Below are 24,481 nucleotides of genomic sequence, written 5' to 3' on the forward strand. Positions count from 1 at the left end.
AGGCACTCGGCTTATTGAAAGTATGTTTAGTGAGGGATTGGTTGGCATACTGACTAAACCGCTGGGATCGCAGCTAGGTTCTGGCTTGCAGTCCTAGGTGCTAAGTCTGGTGGTCTGGGCTTACGTCCGTGATGGACAGCTTTTTGGCTGCAGAGAATCGCTACTGGTTACTGTTTGTGCGTGGGAGTCTCTGAAACCGTTTGTCATTAGCAGGCCTGCCTCTGCAACTGCACTTGCCAGAGCAGAGTGAGCAGCTCCCAGCCTTCTTCCTTTCCAAGGGCTAAGGTCAGAGGAAGACTGACATCTGCTCCCCAGACTGGATGTCTTTCTCGGAGAGATGCTATAGCTCAACCAGAAATGACTCCAGCTGGAGGCAGGAATGACGGGGGAGGTTCTGGGGCCTGTTATGCAGGAGGTCAGACTGGATGACCTCTCACAGTTCAGGCAACTGCTTCTATATTCCCTCTCCGTGGTCCAGCAAGAGCACCCACTCTAGGCTTGTCACCTCTCCTGGGCAGAGACCTATGTGTCTCTCCCTCCTGAGCAGGGCTTTTCTAGGCTGCACGGTTCCCTGCCTGCACTGCCATATCCCCAACAAGTCAGGCTGCCTAAACAGGCCGGGGGCTGTTCTCTTCTAAGCTATGCACAGCTGTAATTGCCAGATATTGTAAGTTACCACACAACCCTTATAAGCAAGCACATTCATTCTTAAGGGGAAAGTATTACAGAGAAAACGTATAAAAACCCATCAGAGTTCTTATACGCATGCTAAAAGCTTACCGTGGGGCCGCACTAGGCAAAAGTCCTTCCAGCCCTTCCCAGGAAGGATTTGAGGTCCCCTTGGACAACGAGTCCTGTCTGTTTGCTGGATCAGAACGAAGGCCCTGAATCAGTTTAAACTCAGGCTGTTTATCCAAAAGTTCCTTCTTTGTCTGTTGGTCTCTGGAGAATCCAGTTTGAGCCAGTAGAGTCTCTCCATGTGGTGGTACCTCTCTGGAGGTGTTACAAGCTGAATGAATTTGTCTAATCATCCCCCACTGTTCTGAATTCCTGGAGGGCTGTGGTCACACTTCTCCCTGGAATTACATACAGTCGCTGGCCCACAATGAAACATATCCCTAGTACAGTAAAATCTCCCACGGATAGTGCAGGAAATGGCTGTATCTGTTACAGGTCTGTTTTGGGCTTTGAATCTGTGGATCAGTTCAGTGCCAGTGCAGGGACTGGGAGGGGAGGGAGTGCACATTCTCGCTCTCAGGACAGCTGGCTAGGCCCTTGGTACAGGTTACAGCCACCTGGCTTCAGTGTCCTCTAAGGAGTGCAGCACTGCCAGGGAATAGCCAGGAAGTCCACCACTTTTATATTCTCTTCCACCCGGCTCCTCCCTCTGGACTCCTCAGTCTTCCTCTCAGTCTGTGCAGGGAAGAGGCACTTTCTCCTCACTCCCCTGCCACAACTCAGGGGATTCCTTGTTCTCCTCCTCCCGGGTCTCTTCCGTTGCAGCCCTGTGGGCTCCAGTGGAGCTGCAGCTCTGAGCTGTGCTTGGCCCTTAATTTGTTACTGGCTCACTGCCCCTCGGTCTGCTAGGCCTGGTCCTTTGGTGTGCTAGGCCTGGTCCCTGATCCTCTGGTCTTGATCCTGCAACCAAATTTGCTTGGCTGCAGGCCAGGGTCTTCCCACATGGATCCAGCTGCAGGATCAGATATGTAACCAACTCCATAGTCTTCCCCACCCAGGAGGAAAATATTGCACTGCTCATTCTAACCGTTCCTCTAACACCTCCAACTTGTTTGCATTGGAGAGGATGTCAATGATTTGGGCCCAATTCTGCACTTCCTGACATCACTACTAGTCCAGTGTAACACTAGGGACTTCAGTAGAATAATCACTCCTGATTTACACCAAGACAAGTAAGAGGAGAATGAGGCTTTTTGTGTTTCAGGGGCTGATTCAAAGCCCATCAAAGTGAGTGGGAGGCTTTCCGTTGGTTTGATGGGCAATTAATCGGGCCAACTGTGTGTGTGTTGCACGTCAGTGCATGACACAAACACTATGAACTCGATGGCCAGCTTCACTATGACTTACCTACCCCAGCCAGATCAGCTAGGAAGGAGCAAGGTGCTCCCACTACCCTTTTCTTCCCTTTTCTCTCAGAAGGGGAATGCAAAAGAGGTCTTTTTTATTTGTAATCATGCTATTCTTGCCAGCAAGTTAAAGAAGTTTGAGCTGGATGAATGGTCTATAAGGTGGGTAGAAAGCTGGTTAGATCGTTGGGCTCAATGGGTAGTGGTCAATGTCTCGATGTCTAGGTGGCAGCTGGTATCAAGTGAAGTGCCCCAGTGGTCGGTCCCGGGACTGGTTTTGTTCAACATCTTCATTAATGATCTGGATGATGGGATGGATTGCTTCCTCAGCAAGTTTGTGGATGACACTAAGCTGGGGGGAAGACGTAGGGAAGACTGCACTGGAGGGTAAGAATAGGGTCCAGAGTGACCTAGACAAATTGGAGGACTGGGCCAAAAGAAATCTGATGAGGTTCAACAAGGACAAGTGCAAGTCCTGCACTTAGGACAGAAGAATCCCATGCACCGCTACAGGCTGGGGACCGACTGGCTAAGCGGCAGTTCTGTAGAAAAGGACCTGTGGATTACAGTGGATGAGAAACTGAACATGAGTCAGCAGTGTGCCCTTGTTGCCAAGAAGGCAAACAGCGTATTGGGCTGCTTTAGTAGGAACATTGCCAGCAGATCGACGGAAGTGATTATTCCCCTCTATTTGGCACTGGTGAGGCCACATCTGGAGTATTGCATCCAGTTTTGGGCTCCCCACTACAGAAAGGATGTGGACAAATTGGAGAAAGTCCAGTGGAGGGCAATGAAAATGATTAGGGGGCTGGGGCAAATGACTTACGAGGCAAGGCTGAGGGAACTGGGCTTGTTTAGTCTACAGAAGAGAAGAGTGAGGGGGGGATTTGATAGCAGCCTTCAACTACCTGAAGGGGGGTTCCAAAGAGGATGAAGCTTGGCTGTTCTCAGTGGTGGCAGATGACAGAACAAGGAGTGTCAAGTTGCAGTGGGGGAAGTCTAGGCTGGATATCAGGAAACACTATTTCACTAGGAGGGTGGTGAAGCATTGGAATGGGTTACCTAGGGAGGTAGTGGAATCTCCATCCTTAGAGGTTTTTAAGGCCCAGCTTGACAAAGCCCTGGCTGGGATGATTTAGTTGGGGTTGGTCCTGCTTTGAGCAAGGGGTTGGACTAGATGACCTCCTGAGGCCTCTTCCAACCCTAATCTTCTATGATTTGAACAGTAGTTAAATTGGTTTCTAAGAGGTTGACACTTGCCTTTTGGTTAAGATAGAAATACAGTCACAAGTATGTGATGCCTTATTAATAAACTGAGTTGCTGGTTAGGCTTCATCTTCCCTTTCTTGTTTGGAAATCATTAACTGTCTCTAACAGATTTGTGTTCCCAGCTGACCAGAGACTGTGCTGGACTGAATATATCTTGTAAGAGTAATCAACTGGTGCAAATCCATGCATACTTCTCTCTTCCTCTGGGTTAAACCCCTCCTGCCTGTACAAAACTAGTTACTTTCTTATTGATCTTGTTTGATTCTTGTGAGTGAGAGGGGAGAAGAAGCTGCTTCCTTAGCTGAGTTAAGGATCTGACCCTGCAGTACTTGCTCAGCGGTTTAGGAAATGAAGTCAGTAGGAGTTCTGCCTGGGTAAATGAAGTGCAGGAATGGGCTGCATTTAATAGAGAACAAATAACTCTGGATCTTTCTGACCTGTAAAATTAGCAATAAAAGGTGTGGGGGTGGGAGCAGGGTTTCTCCCACCCCAGGGTGGCACTTACATGCTTTCCCAAGTCGAAATGCAATGTCACCCCACCTCCACCCCCACACCCAGACCAGGTCTTCAGTGCAATTTGGGCTTGGCTGGGTTTGGTGAAAATATTGTTCGGGTAAAGACTTTTTTATTTTCTCTCATGCTGTCTGGTTACAATTAGAGCCCCGTGCAGATACAAAATTTGTATCCACATCTGATCCGCAAACATGGCCCATGGATATCCACCTCTGCGGATGCGGCTCTCCCGGGACAGAAAGCAGGTATCAGCAGGCTTGGAGGGCTCTAAATATAAAATTTAGATCTGCATCCATCCACGATCCGCAAACATGGGCTGCAGATATCCGCAGACTTGCAGGTTCTCGTTATATCCCTGTGGTAACTGATGCCCCTCTCTCTTTGGTTGTAATGCGGCTACATGCTCCTCTGTTCAGAGAGTAACGTCTGACCTTTTCCTTTATTAATCCTTGTTTGTTTCTGTTCTATCTTCTCACCCTACAGATACACTGTCAGTGCCTCGCTGGTCCCCACAGATTCCCCGCCGTGATCTAGGAAACTCAATCAAACACAGGTACCGTATTTCTGAGAAGTGCCACACGAATGTGTCCTGGGAATTCGCACTTGAACACCAGGTTCCTGTAGTTGCAGGCAACAGCCTTTCTATTCTGTAGTATGCTCTATCCTATTCTCTGCAGCCCCTTAGCCCCCATCATCTGGGGCAGAGGCATGCCCCTGGTATGTGTGAGAGAGAGAGAGAGAGAGAGCTTCACACCTGACCCAACAATTTATTCACATTTGATTTTGACCAATGAACAAACTTCAAAACTGACCATTGTGAAGGCTGAGAGCTGAGATCCAGAAAATGTGTGTAGCACGTAGGGACTCCAGTCATAGACTGGCAGCCCATGGTGCTAGGTGCGGTACAAACCTACTGAAAGACAGCCCCTGCCCCGAGCAGAAAAGCTAACTCACCCTAGGGGGCGCCGTTGCAAAGGACCGAGGGAAAGCAAGAGTAAGTCAGATGTTGCTGAAAAGCATGTGGTGGGTGGGGAGGGATGCAGAGTGCTTTCCTATAGCAATCCAGCTTCAAGTCCTAACCATCTTGAATATTGTAATTCAAGATGGAGCGAAGGGGAAAAGGAGTGAGCCCGAGAGACAAACGTCTCACGCAGGCAGCAGATTCGCCAAGGCAGCTACAGTATCTAATCTGTTTGTGTCACAGCTTTGCACGCAGAAGAGAAGCTGTTCTTGTTAGAAGCCACTGGCTCTGTTGTTTGGGGTTTCACACCAGCCCTGAATAGGAATCTCCTTGCTGGGAACTTGCTGTCAGAGACCTGATCTCTCCCCTCCCAGCCTTACTGAGTAGGTAGCTGGGGGAGGTTTACATTTTGCTTTAGCACCCAGGGGCCCCTGACATGTTCATGCCAGCCTGACTGACTGGATGGGGGCAGGCTGGTCAGAGCCCCCTGTCACACATCTCCTCTCAAATTGTGCCCGGCTGTCAGACCTCGGTGCTCCTTTCTCGAGTCCCATGACAGCAGGAAGTGGCAGGCTGCCATAACAGAAATGCCCAGCAATATATTAAGGTCGAGGGGATGGTGAAGCAAAGGGGAAACTCGTCAGCTTCATCACCCTTTCCCTAAACGTCATGGAGCTAGATCCTCAGCTCCTGCAAATCTGCACTGCTCACGTGACGTTACAGCCGAGCCATTGTCCCCGGCCTCTAAGGCACGGGTGAGGAAAAACCCTCTGGTGGTCATCATGCCCTAGTGCCCCCAAGCTTGCTGGCCAGGGGTTTGATGGGGTGAAACATGGAGCCCATTCAAGATGCATCTGTTCAGCCACATAACTCAGACTGCACTAAACTCCCAGTTGCCAGCATGAAAGAGCATAAATGTGGCCACCCCAATTCCCTCCATCTCCAAACCAGAGAGAAAACTAGTTGCAGAGGGCAGAACGCTTCTGAGCTGCTTCCTGGATTGTGTAATTTACTGAGTTAAAACCTCTGATCCAGGCCAGACCAGGGGCAATAAGCCCCATTGTTTCTCTTTCTGCAGCGCAGAGCTAGTGGGCAGGGCAGGAGGGAGTGCAGAGGGATCCCCTTAGGGTGACCAGATAGCAAATGTGAAAAATCAGGACAGGGAGTAGGGGGATGATAGGAGCTTATATAAGAGAAAGACCCAAAAATCGGGACTGTCCCTATAAAATCGGACATCTGATCACCCTAGATCCCCTTCTACTTCCAACGTGTAGTCACAGCATTCTAGGAGCACATTCCACTTCCATTTCAGGTGATATGCAGTTTAGACAAGGCTTGAGCTGAGGTCGATAGGGATAGTCTGTTACCTGTGGCCTGCCACCCTGCAGTAAACTCCACACCAGCAGTTTGCTGCTTTCGTATCTCCCCCTCCCCCACATCAGAGCATTCATCTAGATGGAGTGGGAAGCGTCTCTCGTTCTGCCCATCCTCACCCTGCAGCGAGGGCGACTCCTTTCCAGACCTTCTCGAGGGCGCTTGCAGTTATTTACTTTCCCTGTCCAATCGTTGGGAGTTGTTTGTATGCCTTGGGACCCCAGCAGTGATCGGAGCCCCTGTGGCAGGCAAACATTCCCTGCCCCAAAGAGCTTCCAATCCAACTCGACTAGGCAAACGGGCGAGGCCAGGGAGTGTTTTAATACCCATTTTACAGGTGGGGACTGAGACACGGAGATGAAGGGACTAGTTGGATCACACAGGAAGTCCATGAGCTGGGAGCTGAAGCCTCTTCTGAGTGTAGAGCCTTCACCAGGAGGCCACCCGCTTCTCTTAGCTGTGGGTAGTTAGCTGGGAAATGCCTCTCCACGACAGCTGTTCCAGCTCAGCTCTGTGCTGCCTGGTGGATAGTTTGAGATGGCTCTATACAGAACACGTTTATTAGGGTTCTCCTTTATGTGGCTCCTGCATATAGTAAAAAAAAGTTTGGACAAAACTTTTTTATTTTTACTGAAAAATGCAGATTTGGGCACTGAAACATTCTCCGCATTTCGTGCCCCCCCCCCAACAAAAAAGTTCTGGAAAAGTTGAAACATTTTGATTTAAAATGATTTCTTGTTTCAAATTTTCCTTCTATTTTTATTAACATGTTAAAACCCTGGAAAATTATATAAAATGTTTTGTTTGACTTGAAACAATTCCACCCCCACCCCCAAAATATTTTGTTAGGGCCACTGAACTGAAAACTCTGTTCCTGTCAGTCATACTGGCTTTCACTTGTGTGAGCGCCCTGCCCGGTCTGTGCCTTTGTCGGAAGTATGCTGCTAAATCCCGGCTGCTCGTGCACAGTCCCATGAGTGCTTAGGATTCATGGTCCCTAGCTGAAGGTTGCATAGAATGGGCCAAACTCATCCCTGCTGTAACTCCACCGACTTCATTGTGGACACACCAGGGATGAGTTTCTAGTGGGCTGACAAAGATCAAAATGAGCCCCGTCTGTTTAACACAGACTGACAAATTGACAGATGTGACTGTGGCTAAGGGCAGATTAACATGAAGGGGGATCTAGTTTGTAATTGTCAAACTCCTTCAAATTTTCCAGTTCCTTCTCCTTCCTCCTTATCTGAAGTCAATGTCTGTCAAATGCCATTTCCACCCACGTCCAGCTGGGTGGCGAGGCCCGAGCTCTAGGGTCTGTCTGCACTGCAATAAGACACCAGCAGGGGCCAATTTCAGAACCCGGGTCTGCAGATTTGGGCTTACGAGGCTCACGCTGCAGCACTAAAAATAGCAGTGAAGATGCTCTCGCTCGGGCTCTGAGACCTGGCCTGGGGGTAGGTCTCGGAGCTGGAGATCCAGGCCAAGCGGGAACGTCTACCCTGCTGCTTTTTGCATCGGGACTGCTGCAGGAAACTCACCGCTCTGGTTTTTGTTTTGGCTTAACTGATCGCTGGACCAGACTCGAATGCTGGTGCTGTGTGGAAGGGGCTAAAGCGCGGAGGGTAGCGATGCTTATAAATAAAGAGTTTCTCCACCCCGGGGTAGGGCATAGCAACCTTGTTTGTTCTTAACACTTATCTGATGTTTTCCTCTGCAGATTTTCCACCAAGTATTGGATGTCTCAGACATGCACCGTCTGTGGGAAAGGAATGTTGTTTGGATTAAAATGTAAAAACTGCAAGTACGTCATGGTTTCTAAGCTGGCTTTGTTGTTGCTTAATGTTGCAAAGGGAATGACTGGGCCGTCATCTCCTGTGCGCTCTGGGTGTGTTTTTTCTGAATGGGGCTCAGGCGTACCAGGGCCTGCCATTGTCTCCCTTCTCATCTGCATGAAAAATTCTTCCCATGACTTTGAGATAAGCAAAACGCCCCTAATGGCTGAAGCCCAGAGTTCATCCACCAATTCCCCCACACGGCCCTGCCTGTGCAGCTCAACATCACCGGTCCTAGGTTGCAGGGCTGGCTTTAGGCTGATTCACCTGATTCCCTGGAATCAGGCCCTGCATCCGTGCCTAAGAGGGCCCCGTGCCGGCGCCTTTGTAATTTTTACCCACCCAGCGGCGCTCCCGGGGGTCTTTGGCAGCATTTTGGTGGTGGGCCCTTCAGTCGCTCCAGGTCTTTGGCGGTATTTCGGCAGTAGGTCCTTGAGTGCCGCCGAAGACCCGGAGCGCTGCCGGGTGAGTACAAATTGGGTCCCGCACTTGCTAAAACCGGCCCTGCTAGGTCGGAGGAGAAGTTTGTTCAGGTTCCCCAGCCTGTTCAGCTCTCTGCTGAGCCTGCCGCTCAGGGTGGCCAAGCGTGAGGAGTGATTTTCGAGAGCTCAGGCACCTGTCTACTATACGCTGACCTGAAACAGCAAGGGCAGTTCCCACTGTGCACCAAATGCCTCCTCAGCTGATAACAATTCTCAGGAAGCCTTTTGATTTCCCATCACCTTCTCCTGGTGCCTCCTCCTCACTTTGGTGTTTTACCCCCTCAGGGGCTAGATTCTAAAAACTGAAACAAACGAGGGAGCAACCTCTGAGTGTTTGAGCTTCCCGGGAAAGTCACCTGGCGTGCTTCGAGTCCTGTTAAATCTCTGCCTTTCCTCAGCAACAACAACCTGCAGCGGGCAGGCAGAGACGCAGGAATTGAAACACTACTGAACATGCCGAGAGGCCCACAATTCAGGCTGAGACTGCTAGTCACTGTGCAGTAGCAGCCGGGTCCTAGCTTGCATTGAGGAGACCCTGGCACCTACCTTGACCCCCTTCTCCAGTTCTACTCCTGCTGCATCTGCCTCACTCACAAGCTGCCTTTCTCCGCAGTTTGGAAGGTCAGGATTCCCCCCCGGTGGGGATCTCCCTGGCTGGTTGCTGCTGCACCTGGCTGACACAGAGCCCAGCTGGTGCCTCTGTTGTAGCAGACTGACATGCTGGGCAGGGCAGGATTCTGTAGGCCTACCTGCTGGTTAAACCCCATTGTGTGGCGCATTTTACATTAGCTTTTCTATTAGATCGTGAAGAACGACCTGCCCCTTCAATGGCTCAAAAAATCCAGAAGGGCTTCCTTTGCCCATCGTTCCGGGTGAAGGTGCAAGGTGCTGCATATTTCAGCCAAAACCACTGCAAAAGCCTGAAATGTGGCTCACTTCAGCCAAGCTCCAGAGAGACAGAGAACATAGCCCCCTAGATCTCTGCTCTGCTCCGAGCCGCTTCCCAGGGAGCCAGACTCAGACCCTGCTTCCTCCCAGCACATCCTCCCTCTAATGTGCTGGACATGGAGCAAACGAATGAACTCCTCCCTCCTCCCAACTAACGAGCTGACCTAGCCCTGCTGCTCCACAAATCCCTGCCCTCTGGGCTGGCAACTGCGGGGCCTTCCTTTAACCAGAGGGGGAAGAGGTAACCCCCATTTCCACTTCCTCCAGGCAGGCATGTGTTTGTTTTTGTGTAGGGTGCACAAAACGAGGATTACAAAATTCTGATCACATTGAATCAATTTGGGAGAGGGAGGTGGACAAGAGCTGATTGGGAGAGGACCCTACTCCTTTCACCACTGGAAAGATTGCTTTGAAGGCTAGTAATTTGGAGTGTCAGAGGATGGCTGATGAGACTTGTGCTCAGGTTGCTTGATTCCAGTGGCAGAGACTCCAGCGCTGTATTGTGCCCCTCAGAGGAGGGGTAGGAGAAGATCTAGGACAACAACTGATTGGCATCTGGCAGCTAACCTGTCCATTCCTGCTGTCTTTCCACCAGACTCAGCCCATGGAGCACCTTGGTTGAATCTGGCCCTCTTTTGTGTTACCTAGCAATAAATCAACTCCTGGCAGTAATTGTGTTTGCTGTACAGCTCTGTGATTGAATCTGAAAGTACATTAGTAATAGATAACAGGGGTAATTTTATGCCTACGAATAACGTGTACCTATGCAAGCCGAGAGAGAGGTAGTCCAGTCACCTGCTCTGGGGTGTAATGCACACTTCCTGGAAGAATAGGAAGGAATTCTCTCCCCCCTCCCTGACATGCAGGCTGCACAGCTGGGGAGATTCACTGTCTTACTCTGAAGTTTCAGGTGCGTGTCACTGCTGGAGGAGGGATAACCAGACCTGAGAGACTCACGATGGTTCTGACCAGTGTGGCAGACCTATGGTCTGTGTCCAGTTAATCTGTCTTTAGTGTCCTTTCACCCTAGTACAGAAAATCCACACCGTGCCTAGGTGATGCCAGCAGAACCCTTTGACTGGACATTAAGCCAAGGGAAGTTGTACCTTCCATCTCACTAGGAGCAGCATCAGGCCCTAACTCCGAGGGCTGTTGCAAGGTGCCAATCACCTTCTGGAAGGTGAGCACCCTCCGCTCCCACTGACTGTGCAACTCACAGGATCAGGCCTTTTACATGCAGCTGGTTGCTCTGCAGTATCCCACCACCTCTTCCATACCCCTCAAGTTTCCTTTTGCAGGGCAACACTGTGGATTTCTGAACTTTCCCGCCCCCGTGCCTGGGGTGTTCCACTTGCTGTCCTGTAACGCTTTCTCACAAGGCGCCTCGGCAGCCGAGCAAGCAAGGAGGCGAAACAGCTGTGCCAGCAGACGAGAGTAACTAAGATGAATTGTGCGTTATCCAGAGTGTGGCGTAGCTCAGAGCTTTGGATGCGTCTCGATTTATGGCACTGTCGCCTTGAGCTGCCGTCTCTCATTTATGGCATCAGCAAAAATCTTACAAGCACGTGTTTATCCGGGAAGCTCACTGTGCTGTAGAGGATCCAAACACACACAAATTGCAATAAGGATGTGATTTAATAGAAACGGGCCATTCTTCGGAGGCCACAAAGATGAGCAGGAGTGGGCCAGATTCTGATTTGTTACACTGCTCTCATTCTGGAGTAACCCTGCAGGAGTTACTCTGGATATCGAAGATATCATTTGCTTTTCTAAGGCTAGGGAATATGCCATGTCACTGCCCTGTGACTGAGTCAATGCTCACTTCTTATGGTGACCACTTTTATGTTAATTAAATATCAAGTTAGTAGAATGAGGGGAGGTTTAACCTGCTGCAATACATGACAGCATTGCGTAGTTAAAGCTGATCCCAGTGTTCTGATAGTGACGTTGCCAAGGACTTTTTGTAACTTTTTTTTTTTTTTGGGTACACCTTTGTAATCCCTTGAGAATTGAACGTAATTCTCTGTTAATATTGTCCTGTCCAGCTTGACAAACCTCTCCCTCTTTGTGTGCAATGGCGTTGCAATGGATCGTTCTGATTAACAGTGGCAGCTAACATTGCTCCTTCCCACTGGCAGAAATGGACACCTGGCAGAAGGAGGTTTGAGGGGCCTGGGTTAGAACAGCAAGGGTGGTGGGATTGGAACCCGCTGCTTTAAACAGCAGGAAGGTCTGAGGGGCATTGGCCAAGCGAGAGTAAACAAGAGGAGTGCAGACCTGGATCTCGGGATTGAAACGCACTATGCAGGAGCCTGTGTCTGCTTCTGTGTCAGCCTCCTATGAGCACTTACTAAAAATCACATTAATTGTGGATTTTAACAAAAAATGAAACACTAACGAACTACTCCAGTTCCTCATCTTCTACCTACCCAGCAGCACTGGCTCTGTTCTTCCCTGTAAAGAAGCAGGTTTCCAAACAAACAACTCCCCCTCTTCCCCAAAGCCTCAAATATCAATTTAATCCTTGGCTCTGCCTCTAGGAATCTATGTATAATGAAATCTAACACCCAAGGCTCCTGAATTTTAATTACCCAGCTCATTGACTTGTGGCCGCTTTTTGTATTTTTTTTTTTTTTTACTCCCCTGACCCTGTTTCTTTTATAATATTGTTTTTTTCCTTTGCTTTCCATGCATGAACACTGAGCGCTTATACAGCCCTCCTCTGCTCTGGCCCATTGGGGCAGAATGGAAGGCTGGGACTCTTACATTCTTAATTAGGACCAAGTGAAAAGGTTTTAGGGGCATAAGAGCCTGCTTATGTCTACATGTCTGAACCAGGGGTGGAGCCCTCAGTAAACTCATATTCCCGCCTGTCTTAAATATTAAAGGCTGCATAGAATATTAAATGAATCAATCATAGCTTGAAATGGTCTAATCACTTTTGTTAAATGTTCTGGTAATAAAGCCATAAGGAAAATTGCAGCAGCAGAGAGAAATTGCAAAACAGAGGGAGGAAGAGCAGGGGGCTACCTAAATATTTCTCCTCTGCTGCCATATGCTGTAATTAAGTGCAGCCCAGCATTAGCACTGGATCATATTCAGTAGGAAATAGCAAAGAGCAACTCTCTGCTCCGTTTGTCTCAGGCTGGATTGTCAGAAATGTCAGTTTCCGCAGCTCTGAGCAGTAATGAGATTGCTGGGTTTTCCTAGTAGAGGAAGGGTGCTTGGGTGTCTCCTTCAATTCACCTTGCAGAATCACAGCAGTGAGCGAACAGAGAGACCCACTAGAGTGCCGGCTGGCTCGCCTTGCCAAGGTAGATTTAGTTCTTGGGAAAGCCCATGGTGAAAAAAGTCCAGATGGTGGAGGAAATTCTGTGGGTGACTGGCTAGGTATCACTGCTACAGTGAGCTGGAAATGAAGCAATCCCCCGGCATGGCACTAGGACAGAGCAGCATTGGGAGGGGTCACCATTTTGGGTGAGAGGTAAATCACGGCATTAACCGTTTATGGCCTAGAGTCCATGGAACTTTTCCAAAGCAAGAGGCAACCCTAACTGAGTTACATTCGTCCAGCCTAAATTCCCTGGTTACTTTAACCAGCTAAAGTTGTCCCCCATGATAACTTGGGTAGTCAGGTGCCTTTAGAAGCTCCCTCCCCCTCCTCCAAAGGAGTCACTTGATAGTTCAAGGGGGATGGTCCCAGCCAAATGTATGTCTGGGCGCTGGGGTCCGTTACTAATGAAGGGGAACTGGGAAGGTGAGCAGCAGCACGTTAACCTACCACATTACAAGGGATCTCTGTAGAGGGCAGAATGGAAGCATCCCAGAGCTCATGGACCCCTAGCCAGGGAGCTGGCTTTGGAGACTGTGTTTGGGGATAGCTTGAAGAATGTGTTTTGCAGTTGGCTCCTTTTTCGGCTCCTCCACCCCATGCCACAAGTTGGTTGGGAGGGGGAAGGACAAATAGACCTTGTCTATATGTCTGAGTGGGGTCAGTAATCACAAGGTGATCCTGTTGCTTGGGCCCTGTGAAACTACTCTTTGGCTCTTAAGCAGACAACTGCATTTCTGTGATGGGCAAAATCATCCCATTGCAGTTCTCCCAAACCCATGGCTATCTGAACGTGTTATTTTCCTCCAGGATGTTCTGATCGTCAGAATTGTACTGTATCCTTTACACCCCCACCCCCTGTTCAGAGTCAATAGGCATGATTCACCTGCATGGGACTGTGGTGTTTTTTCATCTCCTGCGCGGGTTGGGTGGGGGAGTATTGACTCCCAACAGCAAGCAGTGGCTATGCTGCAGCCATCCTCTCCTGACGGCTCTTCTGGGGTGGGAGTGGCTCCAACTCTGGCCATGGTCCCATAGGAGCAGGTGGACTCTGAGATTTGCTAAACCAGTGCATCTCCTAAGTGCCCCATCTCCTCTCATCCCAGCCAGTGCCCTCTTGTTTCCGGGAGATGTACCTCCCACCCCCGCTACCTTCTGGAGACCCTTTCTGCCATCTGGGACCTGAAGCCCCAGTTCCACCACTGGAGCTACTAGTACAGTGAATCTAGCCCGATCTTTGGATGAAAGGTGCTGAAGGGGGGGCATCTTTTGAAGTGACAGCTGCGGGATCTGGCGGAGCCAGCAGGATGCCGCCAAGCCCTGGTGCTTCCCCCACACTGTTGAGCAGACAACGCCGCATGAAATAAAAGCGACCTGGAAGTTAGCTCAAGTCACCACCATCCTGTCTGCAAAAATCATTTCTGCATTAAGGTTCCCTTGTTCTCAGCTGGGCCGTGTGTGACAGTCCCTCCTGACCTCCATCCGGGGACTGTGATGGATCTGCCTTCACATTTGTTTTTATTGCTTCTTCTCTTAGGCTAAAGTGCCACAACAAATGCACCAAAGAGGCCCCGCCCTGTCACATACTGATCATTCACCGTGGAGGTAAGAACCCCTTTACTAGCTTTGGCTTCCTTGATGTTTTTGCCAGGCAAAAATTTTCAAAAGCGCCTAAGTGACTTAGGAGCCTGAATCCCCATGACAGCCAGTGGGACTTAGGCTCCTACCTCACATAGGCCCTTTTGAAAATGTTACCGACCGTCTTTTCCGCTTATAGGGAGACGAGCTGTCCGATGCGAGGCAGATTTGCATTCCAAACCACTTCCACCCACCCTCCCCCTGCCACCTTTTCTTTTCAGATTCCCCACAACGCGGGGTAAGTGCAACAGGTTTGAGCCTTTTGCTAACGTTGAAAGCTGGCCTGGGTGGAAGTTTGGGAGCCTAGCTCTGCGATGGCTCTGTTGATGCATGCGGGTCTCATTTCACGACATGAAACAGCAGCGTTAATGTCAGGCAGTGGCACATTCAGATGCTAATTGTGCTGTTGAAATTGTCTGCTTTCCTCTCCTCCAGGAGCGCTGTTCATAAATATGAAAAGGAGCGGGGCACATTTACAAGTCCAGAAGGGAGGCTTTGCACCAGGAAGAGTTTTTTCTTTTCATTCAAATTCTGGCTGCGTGTTCCTAGGGCAAAAGGGGGTGGCAGTGGTTTGAGATTACCTAGGGGGAATTAATTTAAATTAAAATAAACTGAAATTAAGATTCTAAAATATGCATATAATTTTAGCTCTAATAAGGCCGTTAGAGTATGTTAAATACCAACTGATTATGAAAAACATAGTAATTAAGAATAACCCTTTTTGCTATTTTTTTTAAAAAAACTTAATTTTTGCACCTAACGAGGCCAGCTCAGCTCTGAAATCCAAAATTCAGAATGGGGCATCATCTAATTCAGAGGTGGTTCACTTCTTTTCACATGTCGGTTCCCTGTAGCACCCCGGTGGTAGGGAAGAGACAGGACTCCACTACCGTGAATATTAAAATGATAGTTCTGTACTGTGACTGTTTGACTCAAACAGACCCTGTGGTTCTCTCTAGCTCCCAGACTGACTAATGGCCAATGCTGCCTAGCGTCTCCCAAAGTCCTGGCCTGGAGCAAGCAGTCTTGAACGGGGCTGATGATTACTCGCCTTGCCTTGGGGCTTCTTTGTTAACTTAGCTGCCCTTCCAGTTGCTGGCTTTGCCCACCATTTCTCATGCCAACTTTTCAGCAGGTTATTTCCTCGTTGATTCCTCTGTCCCCGTGAACTGTTGGCAGTAACAGAGAGCAGGGAAAAGCAGGTGACAGTGCTCATCTGGGCTGCAGGCATGAGAACTCCAGTATCACTGTCGAGCACTGTCCTGGGAGATATTAGACCCGGGGGGCCGTGGAGTAGTAGCATCATAGCAGATGTGAGGAGCCCTTCCCGGCAGAAGAGGTCTGGGTTGCTGCTCAATAATTCATCATAAAATCCACCCTTGGGAAAACTACACCTAAGAGTTGAGTGGAAGTAGGGAAGGGCTGTCCTGCTCCCTGTGGGAAAGCGGAGAAGCTTCTAAACATGGAGGCTACGGGGGCCATAGCAAAAATAGGTTGAGGAGGAGCAAGGAGGAAAGCATGCAGGCGTTGGGTAAGATTGGCGAAAAGGGGTCTTAGACTGTCCTGAAACGGGAGTGAGGTCTTCACACTAGGGTGAGTGGTGGCAGGGCAGAAGTTTGCATCGGGATGAAGCTCAAGATAGAGGCCTCGAATATAGCCAGAGCCTATGCCATTTGTCTGCCTTGGCCACTCCGGACATGTGCTAGTGGAGCAATGGGAGAGGGTGGAGTGATTCTGCAATCCACAAGGGCTAGTGCTCACAGCAGGAGAGCAAAAGAGTTTTAGCAGTCAGAGAAAAAACACTTAAACTGCCCCTGACCTGGGGGTGGAGGGTGGGGTGGAGTGTGACCTTCCCAGGCATGGTGACATGGTGCAAGCCCATGAGAGGATGAGCAGTGCTTGAGCTTAACTCCGCCTTCCCTGCTACACACAGCAACAAGGCCCCATTGTCTCACTGCTACAGATCAGGAGGCATTCGACTGAAATGAGTGGAAAGCTGACATAATGCAGAGAATCATGTCACAGACAGGAAAGAGGGTCTAGTCATCACAGTGCAGTGTGTCTTGTTCACAAATATTGGCTCCTCTCTGGGTCAGGAGACAGTTCACATAAACCACGTTCTGCACTGATGACATTAGCCATGTGATCAAAATAAACCAACTTGTTCCTCCTTGAGCTGGGAGCCGCTGCCTTGCAGGATGAAATTCACTCCTGGGCACTACTTAAGTGCCACTTGAGCCCTTCGGCATCAAGTCCGATTGGATCCTCAGTGTGTTCTGATTGGCTGAGGAAGGTTCTAATTGTGGTGGGGGTGAGGAGGAGTGTAGATACAATCTGGCTTCAGCTGGCGCACTGTGTTCCAAATGTCCCAGGTCATTATGGTCCCACGGTGGGGAAATTGACAGTTTTAGGAGGAAGGTTAAGCTGTATAGTGAAGAGGTTACTTTGGGGTTTAGCTTAGGTATTTTTAGACATTCAAGAAGCAGACCTGGATTGTCTTCCATGTGCAGGGCTTCTATGGAGAGTGACCTGCACTCAGGCCTGAAGTTTTGTTTTGACGCTTTGATCTCTCTCTCTCTCTCTCTCTTTTCTTCTTCAATTCCTTCCCCCATCTCCCTTCTTGATCCAGCAAGATTAGTCCGGACAGAATCTGTGCCGTGTGACATCAACAATCCTTTACGAAAGCCCCCCAGGTATTCCGACCTGCACGTCAGCCAGACCCTTCCCAAGACCAACAAAATCAGCAAGGTGAGGCATACCCTCCTCCTCCCAGTGGGCTCTGCAGTTCCTCAGAGCCCTTCTCCATGTTGGTACATTGTGACTAATGCACAGGAACAAATGCAAATGCAAATCCCAGGTAATGAGCGAGATGTCAATGGATTCAAGACATGGAGGGACATGGGTGGGGTGACCAGACAGCAAGTATGAAAAATTGGAACAGGGAGTAGGGGGTAATAGGAGCCTATATAAGAAAAAGACCCCAAAATTGGGACTGTCCCTATAAAATCTGGACATCTGGTCACCCTACTTACCCCATGCCTACCCCCTCCAAAAGGACCAGGAAGTAGTTGTGGTGGCTGGTGTGACCATCTGGTTATGGTACCAGAGTCATGGGCAGAGGTGAAACTAAGCCGGTTCGGGCTGGTACAGTGTACCGGTAAGAACGTGGCTTCCGGCTCAGGCCGGAACAGCGTACTGGTAAGAATGTGACTGCCAGTTCGGGCCAGAACTGCATACTGGTAAGAACGTGGCTGCCGGCTTGGTCTGGAACTGCATACTGGTAAGAACGTGGCTGCCGGCTCGGTCCGGAACTGCGTACTGGTAAGAACGTGGCTGCCGGCTCGGTCCGGAACTGCGTACTGGTAAGAACGTGGCTGCCGGCTCGGTCTGGAACTGCATACTGGTAAGAACGTGGCTGCCGGCTCGGTCCGGAACTGCGTACTGGTAAGAACGTGGCTGCCGGCTCGGTCCGGAACTGCGTACCAGTAAGAAAGTGGCTGCTGGTTCGGGCTGGTACACAGATGATGTTAAAGAGCTGTCACGCAGTGTTTTAAATGCAATACTGGCAGAGCCGCTGATGGGGGGGAGGCAAAAGAGGAAGCTGTCCCAGGGCCTGGCAATTGAAAAGGGCCCGGGGGTCCTGGCAGTTGCCGGAGCCCCAAGCCCTTTAAATTGCCACCAGAGCCCTGGGCTTAGGAGGAGCAGTGCTTCTACCGGAAGAGGCGGGGCCTTTAAATCCCCAGGGACTTTAAATCACCATCGGAGGGGGCTCCCAGCTGCCTCCACTACCTCAGGGCCCCGGCCTCTGGAGGAGCTTTAAAGCTGGCATAGTGGCTTACTTTCATCTCTGCTCCCGCCTGAGGCCCCACCCCTTCTGGGGGCCCAGAGCCACCTGCCACACCTTGTCCAGGAGCCCGGCTGCCCTGCATACCGATAAGTCCTTTCACCCTGGTCATGGTTACCGTAATCTGTTGGGATACTGCAGTTAGGGAAGTATGAAGCAGGCACAGACAAGCTGTTGAGAGACCATAGTCCTGCTTCTGTGCCGGTGACCTTAATTTGAAAGCATCAGGGATGAGAAATGCTGAAAGGTGGTGAAGAAATACTACCCCTAAGCAAGCTGCTTGTCAGAGTTTTCCAAGAGGCATGGGCAGCTGTTTAATCGTAGTCATAAACTGGGCATTAAAAGATGCCAAGTGTGCAATCCTAGTGGGTCGGAGCGTGTTCAGCTCTTTGCAGTAGGTCAGTACTCCTTAGACTGAGCAGAATTTGGCCCATGCAATTCACTTCAAAGTACATCCAAGCAAGCGCCTGCCTTGAATTCAAGTGGATGCCAGGGGTGCAAAAGTCAGAGCAGAATTTGACCCCAAATCTGTGGAATCTCACTCCTGATTGCTGTTACTTAACCGGCCATTCTCTTGGCTGGACCCAACTCTCATGTGCTGGGCCTTTTTGGGAAGGAAAACTGGTCTTGTGGTGCAAGCCCAGGACTCTGGGAGTCATGTGACCTGCGTTTCTATTCCTTGTTCTATCACTAACTCATGGTGTGACCTTGGGCAAATCACTTAACCTCTCTCTGCCTTGGTTTCCCCATCCATAACATAGGAATGCTACTGATTTCCTACCTCCCAGGAAGGTTATGAAGCCTAATCCATTTGGATAGACAGCTCCATAAAATTCAACATGCTGTTACTGTTTGGCTTCTTTTTAGTTCAGGGGCAAGAATTTCTTGACCTATTTTCCACAGGAAAAGCAGTGACTCCCTCTCTACTCCACCCTTACGGTGTATGGCTCAGTCCTCCTTCCATCAAAGTCCATGGGAGTGTTGCAGGTGGCCATTGTCTGCCTGGAAGCATCAGAAGATAGTAGGTGTTAATCTGTTGGGAAATGTTTGTGTGCTTTGCTGAGGGAGGGAGCTATTGAGGACAGGGGCGGCTCTAGGCATTTTGCCGCCCCGAGCACGGCAGGCAGGCTGCCTTCGGCGGCTTGCCTGTGGAGGGTCCGCTGGTCCCGCGGCTTCGGTGGACCTCCCGCAGGCGTGGGGTCCTCTGATTCTGCAGCTTCGGCGGACCTCATGCAGGCACGCCTGCGGGAGGTCTGCTGAAGCCGTGGGACCAGCAGACCTCCGCAGGCAAGCCGCCGAAGGCAGCCTGCCTGCCACCCTCGCAGCGACTGGCAGAGCGCCCACAGTGGCTTGCCGCCCCAAGCACACGCTTGGCGTGCTGGTGCCTGGAGCTGCCCTGGACTGAGGAGGAGCTGTTCCTGAATAACTCCATCGCTGAACACCCTTCTTTTGGAATAAGTTGTTCTGGGACAGCAGGAACTCAGAGGCAAGTGGTGCGTTGCCTTACCTGGGTATAAGAGAGGTGCAAGGAGATGTCTAGAGAAATGAAGGACGTAGGGTACGGACTGTGCAGTCCTCATAGAGGAACCTTGGGAACAGCCAAGCCTGAGATTTCCCCTCACCATCCCAATACCCAGGAAAAGCTCTGACTATTACAGAGCACCCAATAGCACCAATTCCCAGTTGTGAGTCTCTCTGGAAGGAATGCATGCATGGCTGCTCCAACACCAGGAGAGTGTTTGGAAGGGCAAGGGCATGTGACTATTTTTAGGACCCAGCTGATAGGGGCGGAGCTATTCTGCTGATTCACCTTGGCAGTTAGACTAGATAAGTCTCTGCAGCTCCACATCAGGTGTATAAAAGACTGAACATCTCCACAAGACTAGAGAGCCAGAAGGAGGGACAGGATATCTGGCTTTTATAAACTCTTAAGTTTGCAAGTGCAGCCCTGCCTTAGGACTCCGGTACTTAGTTAAAATTGAAGGCAAATGCCAGGAAGTCTGTGTCTTCGTTAGGGGAAAAAAACTGTTCTTAACTGGAGTTAGCTAAGCTCACACTTTAGGTCCAGTTTTCTTTTTGTTAACTCAGCCTGGTAACTCAGGTGAAAACTGCAGACTCCTTTGTCTTCTCTAGGATTTTACCTGGCATTAGCTAATCCATGATAAGAACACACCTTTTTCTCCTAGCAGAGAAAAGGCTGAAGAAGCAGTGACCTGGTGAGTGTGAGAACTCCAGCCAGGCACGAAGTCACAGTCATAAACCTGCCTACCTCAGCCCCGATGGGCTGCACTTACCTACCAAAGAATATGTCGTATGCACTCGCTGCTACATCTTCCTCTCTCCTGTCAGTGCTCCCACTCCTCTCCTCTGCCACATTGGATTCCTTCATCTTCTGGCCTCTCCTCTGTAGCGTTAAGAACTCTTAAGGACGGGCACTTGTAGGTTGTGCTGTGAGTGCCACAACCTGTGCTGGCTGCACAGCATGAGGCTGAGCTGCGTGAAGGTGAGGAGCTGCTGCTTATGCCTCATTCCGTTCAGAAGCAAATGTTACCTTATGACAGGCCTGCTGGAACACAGTGAGTCCTTGGGAACATACATAGTGTGAAAGAAACACCAATGAGCTGCCTGTTGAGTACAGCTGATCACAGCCTGCAAAGATCTCTGTAGGGCAACAAGGCTGGCTACCCAACTTCATGTGTACTTACAGATCACCCAGACATGAGTGGGTTAAATCCTACAACACTCCCATGTGGTATGCAGGTATCACCTCCTCCATTTTTCAGAGAACAAAACTGATGTCGAGGCACATGGGTTACGTTTACAAATGCTGGTTTACTTGAGGCGCCTTGGTTCCGGGGTGCCTAACGTGAGACACCGTGGGTCTGACTTTCAGAAGAGCTGGGCACCTGCAGCTCCCAGCGACTTCAGCTAGAGCTTGGGACGTGCAGCACTTTTGCAAAACAGGCTCCAGGAATCTGATGCTGCACATGTGAAAATCGGGAACACTTTAAGGCTAAGCGACTTGCCCAAGAGGAGTGAGTGGCATCGCCAGGGGAGGAGCCCAGGAGTCCTGAATCCCTGAGACCTTTCTCCCCTAGAACATGAAATGCACAAAGCATTGGGAAAGGATGAGCCCGTGTTGACCATGGATGTCTTACCTTTATTACAGCCCCCTAGTCGCTACCCTGCATTTACTGCTATGGATGTCACTTCCCCGTGAAAGGGAAGAGGGGAAAGTGAGCTCTCCCTGGGCTATTCAGCTGGGAGTTGAGCTTTGGTGAAGTGTCTTCCATCTGAGGATCTCAGTCAGTAATTGAGCTTCCCAACAAGTGTTTGAACTGCCATTAGCATCTAGGAAAATAGGGCACGGAGATCAGCGACTTGCCCAAGACCATGCAATTTGTCAGAGTTGGACCTGCAGCCCAGATTGCCTGACTCCGTTGCGCTGCTGTAACTAGTAGGTGACACTGCCTCTCTGGCTGTATAATCTGATTATTCATGGCCATCTCATGTGACTTTAAAGGAGAGGCTCCAAATCCTGCCTCTTTGATCTGAAGAATAAACTTTTTGAGGTCAGGGCCAGATCCTGCTCCCCTCTAAGTCAGCAGCAAGACTGCCACGAGTAGTGCTCACATTCTGAAACTCTCCCAACTGGTTTCTTAGGGGCTTTGCACCTTCCTGTTCGGGCTGCTTGGTGGCATTGCCTGCGGATGCCGACAAGGATCATTCCCCTGTCTGCCATGGAAACATGGTTACTTTGGAGTGTGTGCGTGGCTGGGGGAGGAGGGGCCGGTCTGGCAGACTTTCCTCTTTGCAACAGCACCTTCCAGTTTGCTCAATGGTCTGTTCAGCCATCTGCTGGGGCAAAACTTCGCAGATGGCTCGTTGGGTTTCCAGGCACGTCTGCTTCTCCAAAACACCAAGGGACTGATCTGTATTTCAACAAATCTGGTAGAAACTGAATAGAAACCTGTTTAGGGGGTTGTAAACCAATGAATCATAAAGAGCTGCGCTAATTGAAGAAGCAGACCCGGGCCCTATACAATAAGTGGAGATGCTCAGACCGCTTCTCTAACGAGGGCAGTCGTTCCGCTGCAGAGCACACACTGCAAACACACGTATTGGGCTCTTTCTTTTAAACGCTTTCCCCCTACTCTTGTTCTACTTTACTTCTTAGGAAAGATACGGCCTTTTTTACAGTCTCTGGTCCAAATTTTGCTCTGTTCCCCTGGTGTAAATCTGGAGTAGTTTCATTGCCCTCAAGCGTTACTCCAGATTTGCACCAGTGTAATGGAAAGCAGCACTTGGCTCACCACCTTCCCACCCTCCCCGTCAGAGCTGCTGTGTATGAACAGCAGTAAGCTGGGGCTGAGATTAGCTGGGACATAGAGTATCTAACATTGCACCTGTTGGGTTTTCAGTGTGTTTGCCATCAGGGGAAAGGCAGCGTTTGTCAATGTTATTTGCTTTAACAGCTTAAAAATAAAATGGAATCAGTGCCGTCGAAATGGCTTGTGTTCCACCAGTTCTGCTTGTAACTCTCCAGAGGCAACAAATCTAACCTGAACGTCTGTGCACTCCAGGCTGTCTAAAACGTTAGTAAAAAATATTAAAAAATAAAACCTACAGCAGCACAACAATTTGATCATGTTCCTGCAGGGTCCATGGACGCTGATAAGCCCAGACCTAACCACACACCTGGCTGGTTCTTTCTCCTGCTCTGTGATAATGATGGTAATGGTGCTCAGATTTATTCTGGATTAAATTTGACAGAGCCTGTTGAGTCCAGCTCTGTCTAATAGAGAACTTAGAAGCCCCAACAAGGGATGGGTCAGGCAGCATATGGCTTTTCATTCATTCTGAATGGCAAATTTCAAAGTCTTGCTGGCTGGCTGTGCCTATACCTAGAAGTTTAAAGGTCTGATTTTCAGAGATGCTGAGCACCTTTGCAAATCAGTCAATAAGGGGTCTTTGGCACACCTTTCCCCTGCGACTCTGCTGTTTCAGGGGCAGTTGGATACTGGATTATTCTCTCTGGGATGCAACCTCTAAACCTGCGGCTTTTGGAAAATTCAAAATGGTAAAATTACCTGATTTTTTTAGGGTGCAAATTATTTTTGTGGGTCCCCAAGCAACAGCAGACCCATATGGGAGTTCACAAGCAAAAAAAGCTACAGGTTTCTTTCAGTGAATTGTGTCATTTTGGGCCCATCATACTTTATCTTAACAGAGGTCATCATTGGAAGCAGGCTGGGCAGCGGGTAGGGCACTGAAGGGGACTCGGGTGACCAGTGTTTTCTTCCTGGCTCTGCTGCTAGCCTGCTAGGTGATGTGGTGCAAACTACTTCACCTCTTTTATGCCTCAGTTTCCCTATCTATAAAATGGATATAATGATGCCCATCATGTAAAGCACTTTCAGACCTGTGGATGAATTGTTATATATGTATTTTACTTTGCCTCTACCACTCATAAAATCACATCAGCCTTAGACAGCTTGTAAAAGTAAATAGAATATTTCCCATTAGGCCAAGTAATAGCTTCTATTTTGACACCTACTTCTATTTAAAAAATAGCCCCCCAATCTCCTATTATCTTACCACCCCACTTCAGCCCAGCCTCCTGCACCAGTTAATGGCAGTGATACTTGTTTTCTGTATGAATGTGACTGTAAGCTCTGTGGGGCAGGGATCTCCTCTTTCATATGTCTTAAGCTCCTTAGCACCAATGGTGCTATATAAATAAGAGCACAAATCTTCAGTTCTACTTGCTCCCAGAGCTGACTTGGAAATACCCTCAGGATGAGGTGCTGTAAATAAAGTGGAGCACCGTGTTCCCTGAAATGTCACCTTCGTTTAAGCTTGTTTGAGCCCCTCTTGGTGACTTGCTTGTGACTCTGGCCAAGAGTTTCATAGTGACCAAAGATTTTGGGTTCAGCTTGAGACAGCTTAGGGGGGACTGATGTTCAGAGAGAGGGTGATCAGCAGTGTTCTCTAGAGGGCACTGTCTGTGCTGAGACAGGGAGAATGGCTGGCGGAGGCGCACTTTCTCCTGGGGAGCCAGGTTAAGAACAAGCCGCGGGTAATAAAACACCTTCGCTTGGCTCACCTTGAAGTTGTGTCTCTTGCCTCAGTTAAATGGCCCACGAGGCAGGATCAGTCGAGAGAGATTAACAGGCAGTAAGGAGAACGGGACGGTGTTTTGTAT

The 24,481-nt window shown here is 49.6% G+C and overlaps 1 protein-coding gene across 2 annotated transcripts in view; it reads left to right on the top strand.

The window, feature by feature from the left end:
- The window catches only part of KSR2 (kinase suppressor of ras 2), a 281,411-nt gene that overhangs the window by 144,041 nt on the left and 112,889 nt on the right, over positions 1–24,481 (top strand). For both annotated transcript variants that reach the window (XM_032800013.2, XM_032800014.1), the window contains exons 6-10: positions 4,350–4,419; positions 7,919–8,002; positions 14,332–14,399; positions 14,572–14,670; positions 17,062–17,180. In XM_032800013.2, the coding sequence (XP_032655904.1) occupies positions 4,350–4,419; positions 7,919–8,002; positions 14,332–14,399; positions 14,572–14,670; positions 17,062–17,180 (440 nt within the window). The remainder of the gene's footprint in view (positions 1–4,349; positions 4,420–7,918; positions 8,003–14,331; positions 14,400–14,571; positions 14,671–17,061; positions 17,181–24,481) is intronic.

This window comes from Chelonoidis abingdonii, chromosome 22, assembly GCF_003597395.2.
Source record: "Chelonoidis abingdonii isolate Lonesome George chromosome 22, CheloAbing_2.0, whole genome shotgun sequence".
In the NCBI taxonomy this organism is placed as follows: domain Eukaryota; kingdom Metazoa; phylum Chordata; order Testudines; family Testudinidae; genus Chelonoidis; species Chelonoidis abingdonii.